At 42.2% G+C, this 27,356-nt stretch overlaps 1 protein-coding gene across 4 annotated transcripts in view; it reads left to right on the top strand.

The window, feature by feature from the left end:
- Positions 1 to 9,867, top strand: part of FBXW7 (F-box and WD repeat domain containing 7) — an 806,951-nt gene extending 797,084 nt beyond the window's left edge. For all 4 annotated transcript variants that reach the window (XM_085641667.1, XM_085641668.1, XM_085641669.1 and 1 more), the window contains 2 exons: positions 5,689 to 5,899; positions 7,975 to 9,867. In XM_085641667.1, coding sequence (XP_085497793.1) covers positions 5,689 to 5,899; positions 7,975 to 8,243 — 480 coding nt within the window. In that variant the 3' untranslated portion in view covers positions 8,244 to 9,867. The remainder of the gene's footprint in view (positions 1 to 5,688; positions 5,900 to 7,974) is intronic.
- The last annotated feature ends 17,489 nt before the right edge of the window (positions 9,868 to 27,356 follow it).

Genomic DNA, 27,356 nt, shown 5'->3' with positions numbered 1-27,356 from the left:
TTCACTTCAGGAGAGAGATTCAAGGTACGATTGTAGAGTTCACACCTTAAGTCAGGTCATTTAAGCCTCTTGCAAGTGCTTAAATTGTGGTCAGGTATCAGGTGATTGTATTTGGCTTCAAGAATTATATGTACTTCATTGTACTTGCCTTTAGCTAGGAAAATGTAGTTTGCAAGCTCTGAATGAGAGTGCTAACTTAATGCCATCCGCCATTATGCTCCAACCAATAGTGAATAGTCATTTTATAAGGCAGGCGTCTAATCAAGTGAGTTACGTTTATACAATGGGAAATCTGTATTTTGTTCACGCTGTAGTAACTTTGATTAATTTCTGCCATCTGTAGCTCTGGGCTTAGAAGGAGAACATTTGTCTTAAATTTCCTGCACCTACATATACTTAAGTAACTAATTGTGTAGGAACTTAGACCAACTCTAGTCTGGGAATTGATGGAACAGAACTGTCGGTGGCATGACTGGGGGATATCCGTTCTGTAATCTTCGCTTGTGTGGTTTACAGAAAGGAGTAGTCTAGGTTCTGTCATTAGCATTTGTAGGTTGCAGTTATGTAGAGGTCTCCATTATTACTTATGTAACCTTTTCTATGTTTGTGTTATTTTAGACAGTGTATATATTTAGAGCTTATACTCTTCTTGTTTCTTTCATAGGGGTATTTGTCCAGCACAAATGTAATGTGAGAGGATATTGGCTGGGGCGATAGGAAGGGAGGGATGGGTGGATCAAATATGGTGCTGGTACCATTGGAAGTACGGGCTCATAAATATACGTCTGTTCACTGGTTAAGCGTGACCCTCACCAGTGTGTCTATACATTCTAGCATATCATTAAGGCATAGAGACATATGGCACATTTTATCTGTAGGTGAGAACTGAATGGGACCCCTTGATGTTGATGACAGGTTTTTTTGGTGAGTGATTTTGTGGATCTGTCGTTCAAGTTAAGGGAGTCAGCTGCAAGAATAGAATGATATCTGTAACAAGTGCTTTAACCCAAAGCTTAGCTTTTAATTTAGCGGGCACCGTGGCCTGATTATTGTTTTTTTTCTTCTTTTTATGTTTCAATTAGTAGAGCTGACTGGAGAATATTGAAATAAATTTAATTGGTTGTGGTTCCTAATCTTTGATAAGTAGCGAATACATGTAACCACCACGATAAACCACATCTCTGCTTATCTGAATGAAAATCATGGGTACAAAGCCATTGTAAGATGGCCACCACTGAAAGATAGACAAGCTTGTAGGTCTCTTTCAAGCAGCCTATTCAGTCGCCCCTAATTGGAAGTGAAGATGCTGAAGGCAAGAACCAGAACAAACCACACAGATTGTGCTCTGAAAATATTGATTGATTGAAGCTCTTCACTCGGTCTAGACTCGAAGAGAGCTTGTTTGAACATTGTATATGTAGCCAGTCACATGTGGTTTTGAAATTTGTTTGACAGATGTTGTTGTTTCATATGTAGGGTTATAGCTTTTGATGTTATCTACAGATGAGAGAAGTGGGTGAGCTTCTTGCTCTTTTGCCTGAAAATGTTAGCCTCAGAAAATCACGGGCAATGCTATTTGCTTCTTCTAGATCTCTTGCACCATTGGTTTGCTTTAACATGTGTCTTCTCTCTCATTATTTGGGAAAGCTTAATGCACACCCTCTTGCAAACAATATTGGGGAGTATGCAGCCATCATAGTAAATTCTGACAACACTGACATACACTTAAATTAGGCATGAAAAGAAACCATGCCCTTTCTGCCATTTCGACTTTTGCCTCATCAGTTAATTCTAGCCTGGGGAAAGATGATGTTGAGTTCAGTTGGTCTATCTGAAATGTGATCCCTTGCAACAAAGTAAAAACTAAAATGCAAGAATATCAGAAGTCTTGGCACTTGGTACCCCCTCAAGTGGAGAACTCGGGCTTCATCTCATGAATCCTCTTCTCTGTCCAGGTGAAGTCAGTTCGATTTGCTTGTAGCATTGTGGCTGTTGGGGATGAAATACATGGCTAAGGATGTCCCATGATCGATTTCTATGTAAAACAAAAAGCACACATACACACCCCCCTAAAGTAGTGGTGAGTGTAGAACGTATGTAGTCAATCACATTGGAATATTTTGTGTGTCAAAGATGTGTGATCCTTAGTTAGATCACTTATTGTTTTGTATTTCTTGTGTTTGTGAAGTGCATTCATGCAGGATTATTGCTATCAATGGTGCTCTAGTATTGACACCGTCACATTTTGTCTGCCCTGCAGAGTTTCAGCACATCTGTCTGTTTCCATAGTCGTACAGGTATGAAATTCCAGAAGGAAGTAACCTGGACCGAAAGGGACCTCCCACCCAGTGTGATACATCTGGCCTCTGGTATTATCAGGTGCATGATGTCCCTCAATCACAGAGTGTGATTTGACTGAGACTTATTTAGTGAGGAAGAACACAACTCTCCCTCAGTGAATTCCCTTGTGATCCAATCTTGATGCTTTTTGCTTGGTCCTTTCTTGGACATGCAGTCAATGTAAGATTGAGGTTGATGTTGTCCCTACACCTCGGACTCAATCAAGTTTAGGATAAGCTGCTATCATTTAATGAGATGCCAGTAGACAACATTGCTGTAATCTAGCTCTAATGAAAGGTATTCATTCGTAATCATGACTTTGGGGAAAAACATAAATCCAAGGTGAAACCTTAAGGGATACATTGCATCAGCACCCAAGGGGAGAAACCCTTGAAATCATTTCCATGGTGTCATCCATATCTGGACCTATTTTGAGGAGTATCAGAGTGTTATTATTGCACAAGTAGACGTAGAGGCGACCACACCCTTCCAATCCCTAAAGCTAAGCATTCGTCTTTTAATATTCAAAAGGGCCGATGTCCACCATCTGGATGAAATTTGTTAATTAAAAATTATTCAATCGAACGTGAAGATTGGTTTTCATCTCACTCCTCCTATATTCAAATCAGCAGCAGCTGATAGTCAACTTTGCCTGATATAGTAACTAGATCTAGAAAAACCAAAGCTACTACACCACCCCATCAGCGTGTGATCTCGGCGCCCGTTCTCAGTATTTTGGTGTTTCTAGTCATATTTTGCTTTAGGCAAATGCTGCTTTTCCGAATTTATTTAGATGGAAGGGGAAATCGTCAGATGAGACAATAATTTGCCTGGAGGATTGGGGTCTTGGGGTGGTTTTTAAAAAGGTGAATGTGCACTACTGTTTCGTGGTGATGGGGAGACAATTCCAAGTTTCAATACCGATCAAAGGGACAAGAGATGTGTTACTTTAACTGGACAGTTGTGAGGGGGACCTGAAGGCCAAGTAGTGGGTGCTAATATGAAGAGTAAAATGCCATAACAAGAAAATAAATTCTCTCATAAAATGAAGGGAAAATATGTTGTTACGATTGGGATGGTAGTTGCAAGTGTGGTTTAATAAACCACCATTGCTTCCCACAAGGAATCCATTTTTGGGCTGTTTAACATGTCCATGAGCAACTCAGAGTTTAATAGAATATACGACCCTATGAGCATTTATATTTTATTTAAGGAATATTCAGAACTTCTTACACCTCTCTAGTATTTAGTTGAATGGAGCTTCCGATTAGAAGAGCAAGGATGCTTGGCATTGTTAGTCATCCTTCTGTAAGGGAGAGTCCTAGACTTCTCCGCTGCAGGTACATGAAACTTCAACAAGCGACATTCCAGTAGCCATCACTGGCTATTGAAGAAGTGTGGTTAAAATGCGACCAACGAAGTATAACAGCTGCAAATGAAAGTTGAGATGTTAGATTTTTAAAAGTAAAAGTTAAAATCGCATGTCCGGCAGCCTTAGCCTGGGAGCTGCCCCCTCTCACCCCCCCCCCCCCCTCGCCCCCCCCCCCCACCCAGCAAATAGAGTGGCGCAAACACATTCTACTACTGAAAAGGGAGTGCTGGGGGTTATTAATGAAAGGAATGTGTCCAAGACTCTCAAGGATGTGTGAATAATTGGTGGCATGCAGTATGACGAGGTCGCAAATTGTGGGTCTGTGCGTGGAAGCTTTCCCTCATGCTTTTCCTGCCTGTCAGGTTGGCACAGCTTTCGAACGCCACTAATCTGCGCGAATATTAAATGGGTAAACATGATCATCCTTTAATATTTGTTTGGATCGAGTCCTTCTGTTGTTTTAATAAGTGGAGCCTTCTAGAATGCTTGTTATCTGTCTGCTATGCAAACAAGATGTATTATTCACATCGAGCGGATTTTCCTGGCAGTGTGCTTTCGAGTTACGGGAACTGCCTTTTTTTAATTTATTTTTTTTAAATAAAATAGCTACAGCATCATAGTATATTGATTAATAACCTATTCACTGCAGACCTCGCTCTCTAGCCAGTTACTTGCGGTTTGTTTCTGCCTCCAGTCACAAACTAAGATTAGGCCATGGGGCATGCATCTATCGAAACCCCTGACCCCTGACGCACTAGTTTTAAGCTTCCAAGCACAGATGGAAAGGAACGAGTATGCAAAAATCAGGTGCATGTGTATGAAACAACAGTAATGGAGACCATGGTGATTGCCAACTGGCTCTCTGAGCCACTCTTCTACAATCCAGAGAGGCTGCCAGGCCCACGCATCGTTGCCGCGACTCTTTAAAACTATGATGGAAGAATTGGCACTAGCACAGTGCCGTCTGCTGTGCTGTTAAGCCTTACATACCCCAATTGTAGGTGGCTGCATTAATCCATCGATTAAACAGCGGTTGAAAGCAAATTATTAGGAATGCTTAAGTTTTCAGGTGTTCATCAGGAGGCAAGATCAGGCCAACGTGCACCAAGCCAGTGCATTAGAAGGGCGTGCTTTCACATTTAAGTAAACAAGGTTATTCTCTGTTATACATATGTGACCATCTGTCCGTGCGGAACCTAGACTTAAAGACAGTCCATTGTACAGCTGGGACTAGGTTTGGCTCTGATTGGACTTGTTTATTGGCACCTACACACGTACTGATCTGAGAATTAGAGGCATGCCACTAGTAGAAATTGTAAGTAGTTAGGGAAGTTTGCAGGTGTGACTTTTGAAAGCCTTTTGATCTTAGGATATGCCTTGGACAATCAAAGTAGATCTGATTTCCCAGCCTCATCACAGACAGGAAGGCTCTTAAAGAGCTGCCATCTGGGACCTAGAGCAGACGTTCAGTGTTCTTCTGAGGTTTCCCAAGAGAACGTTGCCTTGAGAGTCTGTAATTGGACCGGTGTCCAGCACAGCTTCTCAGGGTGTAGTGCCGTGTACATCAAAGTTTGAATGATTAATCCCTAGCTATCTCGCAGAAAAGTCATGTCAGATTTTCTAGTTAAGGCTTGGCTTGTATATGCATTGTTGTAGAAGTGTAGAGTACATTTGCAAAAATGCTAAAGGGAATATGCACATTTCCCCTTCATTCTCTTATTTCCTGATTTGATTTTGTGGGGCAAGTGGAAATGTTGTCTTTAGTAGTATGAATTGGTGCTGCTACAGTGTTGTTGCAGGCATGATTTGCATTTCAAACTTGTGATCTGACTAAGCACATGTTTTTGATTCCAATGAGATTTCCAGGAAGAAAGAGAAAAACTCGCTTATTTACGGAAGAAACCTAATCACCACTTTGTGTTGACCTCCTAAGTAGACTTACGTTTGATCTGGTCTTGATATTTATTTTTTTACAGTTTGACGGAGTCCATGTAGTGAGTGGATCTCTTGACACCTCTATCAGAGTTTGGGATGTGGAGACGGGAAACTGCATTCACACTTTGACAGGCCACCAGTCGTTAACAAGCGGAATGGAACTCAAGGATAACATCCTCGTCTCTGGCAATGCCGATTCCACTGTCAAAATCTGGGACATCAAAACGGGACAGTGTTTACAGACGTTACAAGGTAAATTACTGGCATATTTTGCTTTTCGTTAAAAGAATATCCTGCTGGAGGAATAATTGACGTTGAATGACTGTAGATCAATGTTAATAATAGAAATGTTTCTAATCAAGTGACTTGAGTCTTCTCTTCTGCTTTGACAGAAGCTGGGACAACCCATAGAGCACACTCATTCCCTATGCATTATTTATGTGGATTACATACCAAGGCAAACACTTTTGGACGTGATGGCTGAGTTAATAAAATAATTCTGAAAAAGCCCGGTCATTGTTCTGGATTTGCATTTCTGTTCAAAGACCTGATAAACGTTTACCACCTTAGTTAAATCATCGCAAGTTAAAACTTCGGCTTGACTTGTGAAACTCTGAATATGAAAAGAATTGTCCCACCCAGTTTATGCCTAGCATTGACCCCACATCTTGTGTTTCTAAAAGAACGAGTTGATTAATTGTCTGCATTCCTATGACACGAGAAGAGAATATCTGCTAATTTGATGTTTTATTGGAGAGCCACATGCTGACCTCCAACCCAATTAGCCCATTGGCCATGACATTTTGCAGTGGCTCCCAGAGTGCATAAGCAGTCTGGCTGCAGTGAGTTGCCGCCTCCGTACTGTGCTCTGTGTCCTGCACTCTGCAAGATGGCAGTGGCATCTGACTTTTTTTTTTTTAAAGTCAAACACAATATTTATAACCTTAAACCTCCACATAGACATTTACCATCCCTTCACAGGACCTACACTATACCTAGAATTAATAAGCTTTCTTTTATAGAAATGTTTAATCGCCCAACATCAACACAACACCTTTCCCTCATAAAAACATGGGGGATGGGTAAGAAGGCTATTTTTGCATCTTGTATCGTTTAATTTTGGTTATTTTAGAAAATAATTTGAAATGCACTTTTCATGATTTATTCAGTGTTTCTGGTATGCTGCCAGTGTAGGTATTTTATTGCAGCTATGGTACATTTGACCGTTTCTGTAGCTTTTCTTTTTTGGCCATTGTGGTATCACTTTACAGAAAACAGGATGTCAATAGTACACAGGTTAAAAGTAAGATAATTCTTATGGAAGAAGAAGCCTCACACATGTAATTGTGTCATGCTTCATCATCAGCAACCTCTCCCCACCCTGGTAGGACAATGCCACCAGGGCAGACTCGACCTCCTGTTGGACTCCGATCAGGAGGGAGTTTTTAGATAAAAGGCTTCGAGATAAGGACAGGATCCAGATCAGTGAGTTAAGAATACCTTGCAGTTCCTCGGTGCAACACCTTTATTGATTAGGGACTGCTGGTATTATTAAAAACCGAGAGGAGATGGTTATTGAGAGCACGGAGTCAAACTGTCTCTATATTTAGGCCAAAATCTGATCTGAGTCCAACAGGAGGTCGAGTCTGCCTTGGTGGCCCTCAGGAATGTTCTTCCCCTCCCTTGGCTCTTGGACAGGAATTCTGTAAACGTCCAAATTGGACCGGCTTCTCCTTTTTTCCGACAGTAATACAGTCACTCATAATCTGCCTACAGCTCTACTGCACTTATTTGTGATAGGTCTAGTTGTGCTGAACAAATTTCTTTCCTTGATCGCCAGTATGAAGCCCTCCCAGATTTTGAGAAATAAAGTTTCAGTACCATATCCAGGGTTCACACTGGCTATAGTGGATGAGAACAGCTGAGTGTGCCAAAGTATACATCCACGGAACTCATTAGAAAATAAAACGTTAGTAAAAGAACACAAGACCTAAACATGCCACACCCAAAATAATGATGCTGAACAATTTGAAATAACCAATATAGCATATAAATCAATTGCGTTGCTGGTTATTATACATAATCCCAGCTGAAAGAGATAAGACTACAGGATGCGACTAAAGATTGCTTGAAAACACAAAATACTCTTCTTTAAAAATATTTAGAAGTCAAACTCAAGTTCCAGTCTGGACTCTAGGTTTTGTGCCCTATTAACTGCTTATTTAGAAAATATCTACTTGTTGCATGCAGTACATTGGGAATATTTACTAATCCAGGAAGTAGTGGGTTATATTGCTAACCATGTCTACTCATGTGATCTTTCCTAGGACCCAACAAGCATCAGAGTGCTGTGACCTGTTTACAGTTTAACAAGAACTTTGTAATCACCAGCTCAGACGATGGGACTGTGAAACTGTGGGACTTAAAAACTGGTGAATTTATCAGAAATCTTGTCACCTTGGAAAGCGGGGGTAGCGGAGGAGTGGTATGGCGGATACGAGCGTCTAACACAAAGTTGGTGTGTGCTGTGGGAAGCCGGAATGGGACTGAGGAGACTAAGCTGCTGGTGCTGGACTTCGATGTTGATATGAAGTGAATGACAGACCGAGGATGTTGTCCAAGTGCGTGGACTGTGTCACTCCTCAATCCAGCCCCCTCTTCCTCGCCCACCGTCCCGCCATGAAAATCCCTTGGCCATGGTGATGCAGGCTGTATGTTGGCTTGGGGCAACAGATCTTGAGACCTACAGACTACGAATGAGAAGACATAGATGGCAAGCTCTAACTGACACGGGAAGCACTTGCAGTCTCACCCTTTGGAAAGGCTTCCCTTCCAACTCGGAAAGGAGGGCGTGGCCTTTGTCAAAAAATGGGACTCTTGAAATCAAACCAGGTGCAATTATTACTTCATTTTTCTCATAGTGGCCATTAAGCAGCACAAGCTGTTACAGCGGCGTTGAAGTTGTTACGCTCCACAACAAAGAAATGTAGCGACTACAAATCGATGATTTGTTTTTTTTTACTTCACAACGTCTGCATCAAAAGTATACGCCGATACCCAGTCTCGGAAAGCTAAAACCTTTACTGTGAAATGGTCTTTGTACAGTTTATCCACAGGGAATGCTTTTTTTTTGTATTTCTTTTTTTTTTTTGCCAACCATTGCCAATGTCATTCGATCACAGTATTAAGCCTTTGTTAATCTGTTTACTGTTGCTTCCATCGACACTCTTCAGTGTGTTACTCTGAGGTGGCAAGCTGTCCTGAGTTCTCAGATGGATTTAATTCTTGATGCCGGTGCTAGAAGTAGGTCTTCAAAAAACGGGATTGTTGTCCCACCCGCTGTACTGTATTCCCAGTGGCCAAAACATATTTATGCTGCTAAATGAAAGAGAGAAAAAAGCATTTTTTTGTTTTTACTGCTGTGACGTTTTAGTCCCAGACTGAATTCCAAATTTACTCTAGTTTGGTACCGAAAAAATAAAATAAAAGACTTTTGCCACTGAAACTTAAACTTACTGTGCCTCTAAGAGGCTTGATAGTGGGAGGGTTTCGGGTGATTAGAGAGACGTTTGCCTGCAAGTAAAGAACTGAGAGTGCAAAGCTTTTTTTTCTTGCTTCTGGGCAAAATGTAAAAACATTCCTTAGAACAAAGCCGTTGCGGCCTGTTCTGTGGAGAGATTTTTTTTTCTTTGTGAGGGCTGTGGTGAATGGAATGAACATACAAAATAAAACTGAAAACATTCAGAAAAAATTACAAAAATGCAAAACAAAGGAAAATTACGTTGCTGGTCAGACTTAGTATATTACAGTATTCAGGGCAGAGAGGGCATCTGTTTCAATGTTGTTGCTGCAGCGAGCTGGTGAAATGGAGACCCAGTGAGCGCAGAGACAAAACATGAAAAAAAATCACAACACATTACATCACAACATGGGTTTCCTTGTTCTCCAAGAGCCACAACTCAAGCTGAACTGTGAAAGTGGTTTAACACTGTATTCTAGGCAGTCTTTTGTTTATTTCTTTATTCCTCCTTTTTATTAAATTAATTTATAGTCTGATTTTGAAACAATCGGATTCCATTTTGGTTAATTTTACAGTTACGTTACAAGCTGGCATGATGGAGGAGCGCATTGTTTAAAGGGATTGTGTCTATGGTTTGATTCATTTAGAAATTTTATTTTCTTATAACTTAAGTGCAATAAAATGTGTTTTTTTCATGTTAGCCTGTCTTTTTCCTTCCTTGATGGTTACCGGTTCGCTGTGCTGCTATTGACCTTACCCAAAGAAATAAATCTTGCTGTCCTGACCCTTGGGCACAGATTACACATGATCCACCTTCGCCTTTCACACACCACACTCTAGGAATGGTTTATGAGCTTGGCGTGGCCTTTATGGCTTTGTTAATGAGTCTGTCTTGCAGTTTGAACAGCCGTGCAGAGCCGGTCCCCACATGGCTCCCGTTGCGCGTCCGTAATTGAAATCCACGCTGTGCTGTGTTGCACGGTGTGCACGGTGCCCAAGCGGGCTGAATCAATAACACCAGCATGGGGGTGAAACCACTGTGTGCGTCCTAAGTAGATGCTGTGCAAGCAGTGCTTCAGGCAAGAGGTACAACCCTCCCAGAGAGCAAGATGCAACACACTGATAACGATAGTCTAATCATGGCTCCAAACTTGACGAGGTAGCCTGTTATTTGTATGGGTAAACTGGCCCTTAACTGGGATATGTGCCCCTTCCTTCCAGGCCTTGTTTTAGGGGATGCGTTGTCCAATCCTCTCCCGGTCCGTTCTAACCCTTCTGACTTCTTTAAATGTGCCAAACCTGGGCACCCTTCTCATACCTGTCAAGACCGCACAGAGGACGCCAATGCCCATTTACACTTAACTTTTTTTATCTTCAGAATGTTAAAAGGTATTGTAGCTGGACACCCTCCACCAACAGTACCAACTCTAAAGATTTCTCCAAGATCCAGTAAACAATATTTGATTTTGACTTGCGACTTTTGCCGAAACAGATTTGCAGGTCAAGGACAGGGTCCTGTCTGAGTAGCAAGGCCTCGTTTTTAAATCAGACTTGCAAGCGCACATACCTTGACGTCCGAGTACAAAACCACTTTTACAAATCCAGTTAGTTATTCATAAATGGCTTTAGTCAAATAGAGGGTTCTCTCTGAGGAGTGGGTATCCAGTCAGGTAAGAACTCCCTTTGGGTTTATTTGAGCGGATCTCACACACTATTCATACTCCTTACACAATCTTACTCATCACTTTAAAATTCCCCTGGGTACATCAAGGTGAAGCCCCACATTGATAGAGAAACTTTATTAATAAAAAGTAATTATTTCTATACTGTGCAATAATGCAATCATATTTATCTTTAATTTAAATATTTTTTTTTTTTTTTAAAAAGGACAGCCAATTCACCATATTATTCCTCCCTTACAATGGTGGAAAGATCTCTTTCTATAATATCAAATATCAACATTTTCTAATATGGGAACAAGTTCATTAATTTAACACTTAAATACTGGCAGAGACAAGGAAAATATGAAAGACAATCACATTTCTAATAAGAGAACAAAATAATTACTTGAATACATAAGACAATCACATATGCCTTTAGATCACTAATCTGTTTTGGTTATTATTTAGAATACAGAGTATCAGTAAGATCATTGATATCTACTGTATCACTCGACGCTTATCAGATTTAGTGTTCAAGTTGCATCAACCACTGATGTCAACATTTTCTAGGACTCACAAAATGCTAACTGCCCACCCATTTGACCCTGCTTCAGAGAAGGTCTAATCTTTTACAACAGTAGTTCGGGAGGCGATGGAGACCCTTTGAACTGATTTTGTCTTCTGCAGAAATTAAGTCTACAATTTTGACAGAAATATTGCAATCCTCCCCAGATTCTTGCTCCAATTTAAATAAGCTCTCAGTGTTCCCTGTAGTGGCTCCGTGGCAGAAACCCTTTTTTGGACCCAGCAGTTCAGACAGATCGCTAGATGCCCATAGACCTGCTCCATGTGACCCACTCTTTTTGTCTTCCCACCCATCTCTAGTTAGTCTGGTGGTTCAGACATTAATTTCAAAACTAATTCCAAGCACTTTTCCTGCAGTTCCCCTGGTCAAGGAATCCAAAAAGCATCCCACCTTGAATTGCACCGTTTTTGACTTTGGCAGCTTGGCTATCTGCATGTCTAATGCCAGCTGACCTTTGGATGATGTCCATTCCTTATTGGTACTGGCTACAATTACGATTTTCAGCTTACTGTAATGTATGAAGAAGTCATTCTATGTCCTGGTGAGTGGTGGCCTGGCTGTGCCTACCCCTGTTCAGCTTCTAAGTAGACCTCTAAGACCTACTAGAGTAGTATCTTAAGTCCCCTCCTGGTTTGCTCTCAACCTATGTCTGGGAGACCCTAACACCTACGACTAGCATTTACTGCCCTTTCTGGGCCACTGTAATGCTACTTTTGGGTCGATACACAGACCTACTACTGTAGCGGTCTATGTACCTTCCTTAAGTACTCTATGCTACTGGCTAAGTCTTTCCGACCCTCCATTAAAGCGTCCATGTCCCCATCTGGGTTCTCTTACCCTTCCTTTTAGCAAGGTTCACAGACCTTTGTGTTGTTTGAGCATACACAGGTGTAGCTTATTTTACTATTTATGGATCTGTTGCTATTACTGTCAACTGTCAGCTGAACAAACCACACATCAGCCTAGCCTCAGAGTTTCAGACTGAGCACCATCTGTGGTCAAGATAGAATGTGATAGTCAATATTTGCGGAAAAGAAATACCACAGTTCTCATAAACGAAAATACTCCAGGTTGCATTCCATTATTTCAGAATGTAATTCTGTCACCTCCTTGCTCCCTCCCACACACCAGTCGCCATCTAATTCTCCCCTTAACCCAACCCCTATTCTTTTGTCCATCCAATCGAATCGTCCTTCCCCATGCTGAACTACTTCCTCCCTACATATCACTCCTCACCAATAGTGCCCTTTTGACCTCCTTCCCTCTCATTTGTCCCCATAAACACTCTCAGCCCTTGAACACAGCCTAACGCCACCTCATTTATCCCATCTCAGCTTCTTCATGACCCCGATACATCTCTGTCATCTCCCTCCTACCTCCCTCCTGTGTTGCATTTTACATTACAAATCCCAAAGGCACACATTAATTTGAACTTAAAAAAAAAAAAAAAAGAAACAAGCCCGAAAATATTTTATTATTCTTAAACCTCTGTCCCATTCCTCATGTCTCTGATTCATCCGAAACCTTTCTGACTACTATGACTTCCAAACATCCTTTTAAAAATGTATTCTCCCTTTTAGCCTTTTCACCCAACCAATAGGTGCATATGTCTGCTACTCCAAATTACATCTTACGGCTTCCTTTTTCTAATCCACTGCCCTTATTCTAGCCCTACTGAAAACTCTACTGAACACACAAGAACTACAGGGCACAAACTTGCCACAAGAAAATGGAGAAACACATATTACTAATCTATTAACTATTTAAAGGTATCCTAGGGTTCTGTAGTGTGCTACTACCTGCAGAGTGCCTCAACGCTTTGTCAGGGGTTGTAAGTGATATGCAAATTACAAGTACAATTTACATTCAGTGACTGCCCTCCATTCCCTCTCACGCAGGCCCCCAGCTACAATATTTATCATAACACAGACGGACATGTTAATAAACTCCTGTGGCTTTAAATTAATCATCCCCTACTGTTAGATACTCCCCAACCTCTAACTACTTAATTTTATCCCAAGCTTCTCCTTCAAACAGCCAACTCTCCCACAAGCCCTCATGGTGTATATCTCTCCCTCTTGTATTCAAAACTATTAAAGTCTCTAATCAGCTTAGTGGAGAACCTGGATGAACTGTCCGATAGATCATGCTCACTGCCTCTGCTGCCACAATGCGAAGAGCTGCAACATGAGCCAAAACATGACATGCAACACGAGCTGCATGATGAGATGCTTAATGCAAAAATATGTTCTCCCCACACCTAAATGTGTATTGTCCGAGACTAACTGAAGTTTTAGTGTGTCAGTCAGAGGAATTGTCACTAGGCACGGTCATAGACATGTAGACAAAGTGCCCTATATAGACCGCTTATAATGATGCCAATATCAGTAGCCTGATACTCTGCTATACTCAGCCAAACGCTAGCTGTTAAGCACACAAACGGTGATGGGAGGAATGCTTGCAATTTGTCTAACCACTTGCATTCTGAATATGGTTTTTGTTTAGGGGTCTCACATGAATTAGCATTCTTAGTAGGTGGTTAGCCACTAGCAATCGCTTGGGGTAGCATCCCAACCCATCATTCTTTTTCTCACCATACCACCTCAGTTTGGACCCACCCATATGCAAATTCGTCTTGACCCTGCTCCAGTAGGAACAGTCCAGCCCAAACTGCTAGGTCAGGTCCTCCCCGAACCGGAACACAGGCAACCCAAGACTGAGTTGCTTATGTTCTGGTTCAGGGAGGACCTGGCTTGGCAGTTTTGGCTAGACATCCTTATTGGAGCAGGATAAATACTGATTTATATATGGTTGAGTCTAACCTGAGATGGCAGAGTGGGCAAAAAAACTATGGGTTGGAGCGCTACCCTGAGCGATTGCCTGTGGTTAGACTTATTCAAGCATCCTCCAATCACATTTTGTGTCCAACCACCTACTAAGCATGCTAACTAATGCCTTCTCTTCAACATTGAAGCATTCCGCTTCCACCAACTGGTCACTGTCCCCACCTATTCAACTTGCCACAATCTTAATGGGACATTTGCCCCAATAAAGATTGTAAATGCCTCTCTGAGGCAAGACTCCATACCTGACTGTCTTAAAGTAGGGCAGGTCACACCTATACTAAAGAAAGCCAACTCCCTCTCCTCAGATCTTAACAACTACCGCCCTATATCCAACATCCCCACCCTGGCGAAACTGCTGGAAAAATGTGTACAAATTCAATTATGCAACCACATTGAGAACTACAACCTCCTAGACAAACACCAATCCGGCTTCCGTCAAGGTCACAGCACTGAATCAGCACTCACCCACATAATGGATGACATACTAAAAATGTTAGACCATAACGAATCATGTCTTTTGATACTTCTTGATTTATCCTCCGCTTTCGACATGGTTAAGCTTGACAAACTATTGTCCCTACTGGAACGAAGGATGGGCCTAGCTGGCCCAGTGTTACAATGGTTTACCTCCTTCTAAATAACAGAACCCAAAGAATCAAGATGAAGCAATCACTTTCTCAACCCTCCATGGTCACCCTAGGGGTTCCACAGGGCTCAGCACTATCACCCATTCTTTTTAATCTACTCATAGAACCACTGGCAAACGCGCTGAACTCTGCGAACATTCTATATCACCTGTATGCGGATGACACACAACTGTACATTAAAATCTCCTCTCCAGATGACTTCATTTCCCTCAACGCTATTCTATATAATACTCAATGTTAGCACACTGGCAACCACATCATGCTTAACACCAAAAAAATGGAATTCCTCCTCACATCCTAAGACTTTAATTCATAGGTGACAATTAGCCGCATAAGCTATCCTATATACCACTGTCTACCTCTTTTTTATTGAATGTCGAATATCGAATGTATTTATATTACCCCTATCATCTAATGTTTAAAAACTGTATTGTAAAGCGCTCTGATACCCTCTTGGGTCATGTTTGCGCTATATAAAACTTTATAAATAAAATAAAAAATAAGGTTAAGCAGGGTCACTGGAAACAACCCTACTACAAGGAGCAATCATAGCATCACTCTATTTGCCGGACATTCCTAGGGCTATCAAACATTCTGAAGTTCTAATACAACATAGGCCGCAAAAAAGAATTGATGAAAAGTTATTACAACAAACTTTTTTTTCTTTCCCATGTTGTGGCATTGGAATAACATTGTGACAGTTACGCTAGTGGCTGACAGAGGCGTTTAACATCATTGTCCCTCTGAAAATCATATACTACCAAACTAACAAGGAAACAATGAAAACAGTAACCCAGATGCATAAAATTCTTTGGAGTGAAACAATACAACTCCGTGATCAATACAGAATCTACAATAAAAGAGTGAAGAGATCCCACCTGTGTCAGCACATCTCTGTGGTTATACGCACAGACGGAGAGCTCTTCAGAATAGTCGATTAATTCTGTAACCTTATCAGCACTTCAGTAAATGTAAAACACTCCCTGGAACGCGTGATAACCTGTCAAACCACTTCATCAACAGCGCTGCTAATCTTAACAATCGCGTCCTATCTAAGCTCCTTTGCCAAACTAGGTTTTCTTGTGCTATTTACCAATACTGTGGTTGTTCAACCTTATTACACGAAAAAGAAACCACCGGCCCAATTAATCCCAAAAATATTGCTTGTTTACCAGCAGATCTTTGCCTGCCAAACATTCGAATCAATCCTACACAAGTCCTGCTACCAAACCCGGAAGAGAGATAATCAACTTCTTCCTATCAGTTGGGGAATTCCTAAGTGACATGAAAACATCATCTAATCAATAAAAGTGGGACTTGACCAGAATGACCTTGCTAGTTACTGACCAATAGCTAATGGACCATTTTTGGGTAAACTTTTTGAAAGGCAGCCTTTGCCCAAATATCAACCTTCATCAAAAAGAACAATTAGCTGCCATTGAGAGAATGGATTTAAATGGAAAAAGCAAGGAATCTGTTCTATCTGAGATGACTCTATGAATTCTGCCGGAAATAGTAATGTGATTGCTGCCTTACTACTATTAGATCTGTCGCTAGCTTTTGACACAATTAACCACCTTATACTAGGCTTAAGCCTGTATGTTACAAGGTCACAGGGCACAGTCCTCAACCAAATAAAAGATTTCCTTAAGGACAAGGTCAAGCTGGTCTTGCTATCACCTGGCGTCCTCCAGAGCTGTGGTATTTGGCTTTTACTCTTCAGTGTTTAACTAGCCCTTCTTCCTGTACTGGTGTATTCCTTAAATTGAACCTGCTACGTCTATGCTGATGACATGCAAAATATTCTAGAACTTGAATTACCCTCAAAGGTGAAAACCTCGAGGTACAGCTAACATCTTTTGCCTTTGAACAATGGCTGTTAAAGAATCTTCCTAACTCCTCGAAAAAAGAAATAACTGTGAATTGTGCCAAATTGATGACTTCCCCATCTTTAGCATCAGGAAATTGGGCAACCACCTATCACTTCGACTACAGTAAAAAGCCTTGAAGTTTGAATGGGCTCCAACCTGATGTCAACAAAGTGATGAGAGATTTATTCTCCATGAATATCCTAGGATACATGTACCCCTATTTAGGGCTCTCACACATGATACAGGTATCAATCGTGGAAGGGTGGTTCCTCTATTAAGGCAGAAGAGCAGCGTTGCCCTGCTGATTTAAATGCCCCCCATGCCCCAGAGATAAAAAATAAAATGGTAAAAAAGTTCATTTATTACCATTTTATTTTTCAACAACCCCGTCCCGAGTGTCAGCACGGGAGTGCGACTGCTGCTGACTGGCAGCAGTGATGGGCAGGGCACGTTAAAGTGTGCATGTCTCTTTGGCCGCTGTCTTACGAGGGCCAGCCAGACATGCACACTATAAACCTCTCAATCTAGCTCTCTTAAGACAGCTGGGTTAAAAGCAAGGAAACGCCTCCAGTGCTTTTTGGAGCACTAAGAGGGCCTGCTGTATCCAATCCTGGCGCTGCTCTCATGCTAATTAACAGCATGAGTGCAGCACCAGGATTGGTTAGGGGAGTTTGTTGGGGCCCGTGCTGGAGGAGAGAAGGACACAGGACTGGAGTGAAGACGTGCAGCAGGTAAGTGAGCTTTATTTTTTAAAATATTTTAAGTGTGTGGTAATGTGCACTAAATCGCTGACTTGCATTGCATTCCCGTTTTAAAGTTACAATAATTTAATGCATGTCGACCATCTTGTTAGCGTTATTTTGCGCTGCATTCACCCACCACCCGTTTGCCTCCCCACCGCTCTCCGTGGGTGACAGCCACCACTGCACTCGTGGGAGTGATATCAAGAATGCATTACACAAATGGACTCACTAGAAAATCAATTGTCAAACTAAAAACATCGCATGTCTACAACACACTCACGTACCACAGCAATTCTCTGCACCAATAGACGACACCTCAAGCAATCCCCTTCTCTCATACATGCATCAGTATTGGAACTGCCAGTCTGCAGAGTGCTTTGGGACCTCAACAAAAGGTAGGAAAACTTCACCGAAATACTGCGATACACTATGAGGCTAGTGACGTGAAGATGAAATCTGACTTCTTCTGGGACCACTGATGAAGGTGGAGCGACCTGAATGTAAAGAAGCAGATGTAAAGGTATCAATCTGGTTCAAGCAAGGGTCATTGACTGCAATGACGGGACGTCGATGGTGGCGCATGTATGTAATTGGTTTGTATAGATCAAATCTAGCCAAAAAGGCAGGGGAGCGCTGTATAAAGCAGAGAACAGACCTACAATCAGAGTACGGTTTTACAGGGAGGGCAGACCATGTACTGTGTTCGTGATGCAGTCAAAGTTATCTGTTACCAGTGGTCTGTAGGACTTTCATTGCACCTTGATTGGCCATACTCCATTTAGGTATTGAAGTGTTTCGATCTGATAAGATACCTTTAATACCCGTACTATTCTGTCTACAGCCCATGGACGGCTTGTGGCACTCCTGACCTTTTCATGTGGCCCCTGGTAAACATCTGCACTCTGCTGCTGTTTACTTGCCGACTGATTCAGCCAAGCAAACGAGATAAGCGGGCACTGCTTTTATTTGCATGCTAATTGCAATTACAGACCTGAAGCACAGAAGGTGTCCTGCACTTCACAGCTTTGGAAACGCGCCTGTGTAGAGATACTAAGGGCGAATGTGAACACCCACAAAGCAATGGTAAATCAGCAAGGGCTGTCAGAAAAACAAAATGAGTTACTGGCCACTCCAGGGACTGGTGACGGCGACTGAGATAATCTGACCAATTTTACTGTCTGTAAAATAAAAAGTAGGAAAATACAACTTTATGGATCATAAAATCTATTTTCCACAATCAAGGGATAAGGAGCAGGTTTGTTAATAGCTATTCAGCTTTGTAGTAACCGTAATACAAGAGTGTAGACGTCATTTGAGATTAATAGTGTGTTATGGTATGTTAGTAATCTGGGACATGAAACTATAATTAAATCATAAACATCTATGAATAAACTGGTGCTGAGTGTGTTTTCCTGGGATTTATTTTTATTTTATTTTACATACTGATGCCCTTGGTGATCATTTGCTGTGCAGTCTCTATTTCGAAGTTTTGACTTCATCCCTGATAAGAACAAAGGCGTAGAAAGATCATGATTTTTCCAAGATCCAACGGTTGTCGTCAGGTAGGAGTGCCAGCAGTGCAGCTCCACAGCTTTCCCACTACACCACAGTGAGTGGAGTCTGATCTTGGGTGATGACTCCCACGTGGGTAAAATCCAATGTGTTTTAGGTTTCAATCAAGTTTTATTATCACACATTTACTACCCGTATTTTGTGTTCTAAAAGTGGCTTCCAAAAAAACGCACAATTGATCAGATGGCGGGGGGCTGGAATTAAAAAAAACCCTCTTCTAGTTCCAAGTTTCTATTTTGCTCTCTACACCACATTTGTTGTCAGAATGGTGGCAATGACTGCTCTCTCCAGATTTCTTTTTTGTGTTAGGGGACCCTCCTCATGTGTGTAACAGTGTTCACTACCTGTCTATTTCTACAAAGTGGTAAAGCCATGATTAGATGTTAAGTGTTCAAGTGCGATGCATAAACCCTCCCACCTGACCAGATGTACTGGTAAAGGTTTTGTTTTTCTGTCTACCTTATTGGGGGTCTTATCATTTCTTTTTGTATAATACTTACTACCTTAATTGAGCCTGTTTCTAAATGCACCCAGTATTGGCAGATAAGATATTAAAAAGATAGATTAAAAGCGGAATGAGTTTCTGAGGCCTCCTATAGTGTTTCAATCCCATTTAGTAACCAAGTTAGTCCCTATGTAAACTCTAGTCTTTAAAGGTAGCAATAACTAGCAAAGAAGGCTTGCTGCTGTGGGGGACCGAGGGATAAGTACTCAGCTACAACAGGACTCAGTACTTACACTAGATAAACTCATGTCTTTAACGATCTGTATCTCATAAAGAATGGGGCCTAATTGACAGGTGGGCAGTATGGGATGAAACCCCCAAAGTGTGTTCCTTGACCGCCAATCCAAATCATGTACATGTTTTGCCTCCAACCCTCACAATCACTTTACCCCCTCTCACCCATATCTTCGCTAGCCTCAATAAACTCTTGGTCAACCCCCAGGCCATACTGTTTGGCCCCTAGTGAATACCTATTTTTATTAAGATAATTTCATTGTTGAAATTACATTAAATTTCTACTGCTGTATTATGGTAGAGCTTAATCTCTTTCTTTTGCTTTACCATGGCACCATGCTTTAAGGTTCATTTCTCTTAAATCAGAATTTTTTATGCGTCACTTCTGTTGAATTACCAGCAATGAATGGTGGCCTAAAGCTCACCTTTGACATAAGTGATAATCTTCCAGTCACCTTTTTTTGAGCATTGTGGTATTTGTGGTATCGGGTAATGTCTGTAATTTTAAAGATGTTTACCAGACTAGTTAGTTTAGTTTTTTCACATTACTTTTAAAGAAATTGTCTTTTGATATTACTGTGGCCCACATATATTGCACAATCACCAGTTAGCATCTATTGCACCATCGCGTATTGCATATCAGCAGCTTGTAGAGGTCCATCTGCTATGATAATATCAAGCTGGCTGGTCTAGACTAGCTGCCACTCTGCAGCTGCTGGTTTACCATCTGGGCGTGCTTGATGTGGTGGCTATTATTTTACCTACATACTGTCAGCAGCAGTCAGTACAACTTATCAAGGATGTCATTAAACTCTAGAATATTTGGAGAACTCGGCGCCATGGCTTGGAGATGGTTTGCGTATACTAGCTTTCCAGTCAAAATCAAAAGGTAAAGTGAAGCCGGACCAGATTACGCCTGTGAAGTACCATATGGGGGCACAGGAATCCACCTTGCCTCCTTGCTTTTCACATTCTTTAGAGCCCATGGAGGGCATGAGTGATGAACTGGGCACCTCCAGCCATGAATATGTTGACGTCATTTAACTACGACTAGAACTGAAAAGTATACCACTTGGTTAACAGAGAACTGTTGCAACCTAATTTTACCTACACCCAAGAGAGATTCTATTCTGAACGATGTTTCATAAATTGCAGCTATAAATTAACACACAAAGTTACATTAGTATGATTTTTCTTAGCCGCCTTTTCATAAATGTGATTTGAGTTAGTTAGTTAGTTATTTTTATACCATGAGACCTTTTTGCAGATAAAACTTACAATCAGATTTCAGTACGTCTTTTAATGAATTTTGCAACATATACATGAACATTACCATCTATCATGGTAAACATTCCACTCCCATGAACACCCTTTCCATACAGGTTGGCAACCCGTTCTCCCTAAGTCATACACTGGTACCAGATATTAGCCTCATCAATAAATGTCACTGCCTTCAGATTAACTTCACTGTTGTTGGGACAACTTGATGAAATTAGACGCCATCATTAGGTGAGGTAGGGTCCTCGATGATTTTGAGGACTCGCAGCCGACTGGGACAGTGAAGTGAATTACAGACTGTAGCTAGGTAGTCTCTTAGAATGCTCCATTATTTCCTAAAATCACATTTCTTCTCCCGAGCTGTTCTAATAAGTTTCTCTGCCCCCAGGATCCACTTTATATTTGTGACCAGGCCACCTCTTGAAGGATGCACTGTCAAACGCCCATCTCACTAAAAATGACTTGCTTCACTACTAAGACCTAGTGTGAAATTATTTTGTCCTTTGCTGGTGTGCAATGGGTATGTTGCTTTAAAAGTGCTTCCCACAATACAACCTCAGGATATTTCTCCAATTGTGACCTCCCCAAAGACCCCCCAAACAACCCGCCAAAATCTCACTGCAGAACACCCAAACTGTGAGCTAGTGTGCCTTCATCACCACACCCTCTCCAGCAAGCGCTACTTTGTTCATTGTCTATGAATGGAAGCCTTTCTATCATTATCATATTATCATCATCTGTATCCGATTTTACATACAGATTATTTGCCTTCTGTGTGTATTGTGAAGTTAATTGTCCTTTTCTGTATCTTGCCACTGATTCCGTTCTAAGCTGATTCCAAACTTTTTCACCCAGGACTTCCATAAAGGGAATCTCTAGTGATATAGGTGTGTAAATGCTGTAGAGGGCATTGAGCCTATGGTCTTGTTTCTGTTGGATTCTTCAAACCACTGATTGCTCACCTTAAGAATATTTCCAGGCATCGGGCTTGATCTTGATTTTCAAATCGATTGCTCCCACGCAGCCTCATGCCACCCCAGAAGTGATGGTGCAGAGCCACACGTAGGTGCCACTCCTATTTCACTCAACTCCCAACTTCATTGGTTTTACTGACACCTAAAAGACTCAAGCAAAAAAGTCTCTCTCCATCGTCCCCCTTTAGATTACCAATTTTATACTGTGCCGCAACTGCAGAAAGCAGATGTTCGTAACACATCTGCAAGCCTTTTGCATGTGGCATCTCACCTTCTCTTGTGCTCTGCCAGGTAGGGAGTAGAAGCACATTGATGCTTTAGGCAGGAAAGTGTTTTTACCTGCCAATTTAGCTCTGGGTCTCTGAACAGTCTGCCGATTGGGCTGTTATAGACACGCCCTTTGGAATAAGGCCAGCAAGATCTTGCTGGCTGTCCCTGAGGAATCCAAGACAACATTTCCCCCAACAATTCAGGATCGGCAAGACGCAGCTGCACATGTATTATGGGCGAACCCTGACACAACAGACTATGGGCTATGCCATGGCCACCTGTGTTGTGCTCTGGTATCGTGCCCGGATGCACCACTTACTTTTCTGGCAATATCCTGGCATCTCTTATGGAATGCTTTTGATGGGTTCAGGCTTTATGTGGAAAAGACCAACTTGGGACTGGAATGCTTCAAGAACAGCAGCATTACGGCCAGCTCCCTAGACTTTCTCTTAGGCCTATCAGTTTCACAAGCAGTGAAGAAATGTTGGAAGCTACTCACTGTATCTATCCTTGTGACAGTGGCAACCCTCATAGTCAATTTACCAGCAACTCAGAATTGTCACAGCTTTAGAGTATGTGATTTTGTCTGAGGGAATAGAGTCAAGGGTAGCATTCTTCCACCTCCTCATCTGCAGCAACAGCTTCCAAACAGATCTGATTCCCTTTTGGATGCACAACGCTTGTAAGGGGCCCTATTCAATTTTTCCTACCTGCCTGGGCATCCAACACTTCAGGTCGGTGAGAGCTGCAATAACAACAAAAATATGGTACCTGCGGCTGACTTTTAATCTTTGCTCCTCAATGCCTTGTTATCAAAGAACAAATACAAAATGCTCACTCTGGCAAAGATTTGTTCCACCCTGGTAACCAGGGATTCGTTGATGTCCTTGGACTTGCAGGACACAAACTTTCATAAACCCATTCTATAGTCCTATAGATGCTACCTTAGATTCTGAGCATTTCCAGTTTGTTATCATGCATGTCGGCATCACTGCCACCCATCAGGTATTTACAAAGGTGATTGCAGTCATCGTGGCCCACCTTTGCCTATCGAGGGTACGTGTATTTTCATACCTTGATGACTGGCTGCTCAAGGCATGCACTTTGCAGTCAGTAATGGGCTACCTTTGGACAATAATCCACCGTCTCTCATTCCTGGGATGTTCCATCAGCAAACCAAAGTTCAGTCTGCCACCACTGCGAAAGATTCCCTTCATAGGAGGCATCCGGCACATGGTAGCGTTGAAGACCTTTCTACCCTGTTGTGAGTATGGGAGATTAAGAATATGATCCCGATATTTCAGGCTCAGTTTTGGTTCTCAGTAAGGATGGTTGTGAGGCTTCTGGCTTCATGCATCCTCTTGGTCCCTTATATCCAATGGCACATATAGGCCTTGCAATGGGAGGTTATCTGTCTTATGGCATCTGCATCTCGAAGTAGATAACCCAGGATCTTCAGTGTTGGCAGGTGGACATCAAGTTGCTCAGCAGCAGGCCACTCTCCCTACCTGTTGGGACTGAAAAGCTCTCTGCATGGTAAGAGACATGTACCCCTGCCCAACTGTACTGTTGTCTGGATCCCTAATGCAGATTGTTTTGTCATAGCTGAACACAAGTCATGCGTGTGCGCCACGACATAGGTCTGTCTCACGGATTGCGGTCTTGTTGGACCTGGAGGGGTGCCCAAAGTGCTACCCTCAAATGGGTGGAAGGCTACTGCCTTCACCAGGAGTTAAGCAGCACGAGAGCAGTAGTGGCAGCATACCTTGTAGTGAATAGAATCTTTTTATCCAGTATAACTGGAGTGAGGCCTACAGGCTCACTCACTTTTTAAAAGTTCCGCTGCTGTGTGCTATTGATTGTTGAATATTGAATGTATGTATATAACCCCTATCATCTAATGTTTAAAAACTGTATTGTAAAGCCCTCTGATACCCTCTTAGGTCATGTTCGCGCTATATAAAACGTTATAAATAAAATAAAAAATAAGGTTAAGCAGGGTCAGTGGAAACAACCCTACTACAAAGAACAATCGTAGCATCACTATTTGCCGGACATTCCTAGGGCTATCAAACATTCTTGAAGTTCTAATACAACCTAGGCCGTAAAAAAGAATTGATGTAAAGTCATTACAACAAACTTTTTTTTTCTTTCCCACGTTCTTGAATTGGAATAACATTGTGACAGTTACGCTAGTGGCTGACAAAGGCTTTTAGCATCATTGTCCCTCTGAAAATCAGATACTACCAAACTAACAATAAGCCAGATGCATAAAATTCTTTGGAGTGAAACAATACAACTCCGTGATCAATACAGAATCTACAATAAAAGAGTGAAGAGGTCCCACCTGTGTCAGCACATCTCTGAGGTTATACGCACAGACTGAGAGCTCTTCAGAATAGTCGATGAATTCTGTAACCTTATCAGCACTTCAGTAAATGTAAAACACTCCCTGGAACACGTGATAACCTGTCAAACCACTTCATCAACAGTGCTGCTAATCTTAACAATCGCGTCCTATCTAAGCTCCTTTGCCAAACTTGGTTTTCGTGTGCTGTTTACCAATACTGTGGTTATTGACCTTATTGGTCTACATCAGGTAGATGTGGAGTGCTGCACAGAGTAGTGACTGCGCTGGTTGTATGTGTGCCTGTGAAGGGAACAATACAGGGATAGAGTGGTGCTGTGGAGTACATGTGTGATTATTGCGTATTCTGGGTGTATTTATGCCTGTAAGGTAAACATGACAATTAGAGTTGTAGTGCTGTGCAGTGCATGCGCAATGAGAGCATCTGCTGGGTGTATGTGTGCTTTTGTGAATTAACATACACAAAGTATGAAGTGTTGTGCAGTGTGCATAGGGTAATATTGTGTGGTGGCCATGTGTGTTTGTAAATAGCATACCCTGGTTAAATATGGAAAAGCTTCAGTGCTGAACAGTGTGCTCAAAGGGAGTGTGTGTGCTGATTGTGTGTGTACATGTAAGGGTACAATGCATGGAGGTACCAGTGCTGGTAGTAAGTGTGTTGTGAATGTACACCGAGTAAGTGTACCATCAATGTACATTACATGGAGGAACCTGGGTTCAATTTTGTGAAGCCTAGGCCTGCCTGGTGAAGACATGAGGAGGAGAGGAATTCTCCCAGACAGATTTACATTTTGTTGCGTTCCTGTGAACTGTGTGGGACTCACACTGGAGGGAAAATAGAAGAAACACACTCTACACTTCAATAAACTGTTCTTTGATTCAGTGATACATCTCAAGGAAGGGGCCTGGACACATCTCAGGAAGGAAGACGGGGCTTATAACAGATTTCTAAAGAGTAGGGCTGAGGGTCTGGGATTAACCTTTTGATCCACATATCACTGCGGCTGACATCCAGGTGTGAGCTCTGGGCACACCCATGAACTGTGTTGTGGGACAATCAGCTTTGGGTGGTCTTGCCTGCTGTGACAGGCAGTCTCTCATTAGGATAGAAGGGTCCACTTCAAAAGAATCAGACCACCAACATAAAACTTTAAAGACACACCCTATCTTATATTTGGTGTCTGGAAATGGACTATAACAAGGGGAGGCTTAGACCCCAAAATGTGTCATCTTCCAAGCAGCCAGACAGGTAGTGTGAGAAGGGGAAACTCTGTAAGACTTCTGCCTGTGACCATGACTGGGGGCAAAGGCCTGCTAGTCTCCGTGCTGGGTGAGGGGACAACACCTTGGAGCCTGAAGCACCTGCTTGCAAGACCAATATGCCCTTTGAGGAAGAGGAGAGCATTGAGGGAGCGAGGTCTAGTGGGGAGCCCTGCAGAGGATTCCCCGAGTGAGGTGTGAGGCTGTTCACCGATTGGGTTGTTTCCTGTGTTCACTTTTCAACCCCTGTATGCCAGGATAGGGTCCCTGGATACTCAGCCATGATTGAAGCACCATGAGTTATCACTGCTGAATTGCTCTGGCCCGTTACTGTCTTAGCGTGTCCGTGTGCACCAAGAAAGTCTGCACCCATTTGATCAAGTACTGCAGTAGCCCTGTATGCCTGGAGGAGCTGCCGGTACCAACATACCAAAGGATTACGGTCGCTACCCAAAGGACAAACTGAGGCAAAGTTTGGTGTATTGGACCGGCACTGCGAAGGAACTTTACCTGACTGCCAAGGACTCTGTGGATGACATTGCACCCTCACTGGGCTTCAGTCATGAGCAAAGAAAGGATTCCCCCCGTCCCCCACCCACCCACCCACCCACCCACTGGATAAAACCAACTTTTCATGTCTGTGCAAGCAGGGAGCTGCCTCGACAACTAAGGAGGTCTCTGGCAGTGCCGCTCAGGAGAACAGTGGGTATGAAGTAGTCTAACTTCTCCGAACTTAGCAGGACTCCTAGGTGCTCGCTCCAGTTTGGCATCTGGGTACTCGCTACTAATGATACTAGCAGACTAAAATCCTGATGAGTAAAAGGGGAACTCTTAAGTACAGTCTAATAATGTGCATTCCATAATGCGGCCACCAGTGAATGGGGAATAACCCTGAACACGTTATGTGAAGAAAGGGTGGGACAGGGACTTGCCTGACAACTACTAAAGCCCCCATCTCAAGTGGGATTGTGTTGTTGATTCTTAATGTTGTATACCTTTTCATGTGTAGAGTTAAAAATAAAATACTTATTCTTTGTATAAAAGCAAGTATATGACTGGACATAGACTTATTGTTCGTACTGTTCGCACTCGTTCTCAAACAGAAGGGATTTCCTTGTGACATCTGCCCTCACCTGACAATTATGCACCCAGTGTATTGAGATGTAGGCATCTCAATCTCTAGGTCTTAGGTAGGCTCTGATCTGTTTATAGGATTTCATCTGTCTGTCACAGAACAAACAGCCCTTTTCTTCCTAAAAATTACATTTAAATTGCAAAATATGAGTTTTATTTACTATATGACAAACATGAATTTAGATTTCATTGTATCTGATACCTGGTTATCAGAGAAGATGAAAGACCTTGACAGCCCTT

The sequence above is a fragment of the Triturus cristatus genome, chromosome 2_2 (genome assembly GCF_964204655.1).
Source record: "Triturus cristatus chromosome 2_2, aTriCri1.1, whole genome shotgun sequence".
NCBI classification, from domain to species: domain Eukaryota; kingdom Metazoa; phylum Chordata; class Amphibia; order Caudata; family Salamandridae; genus Triturus; species Triturus cristatus.
Note: the sequence above shows the minus strand (reverse complement) of the source record. Positions and strands in the feature narration are given on the sequence as shown.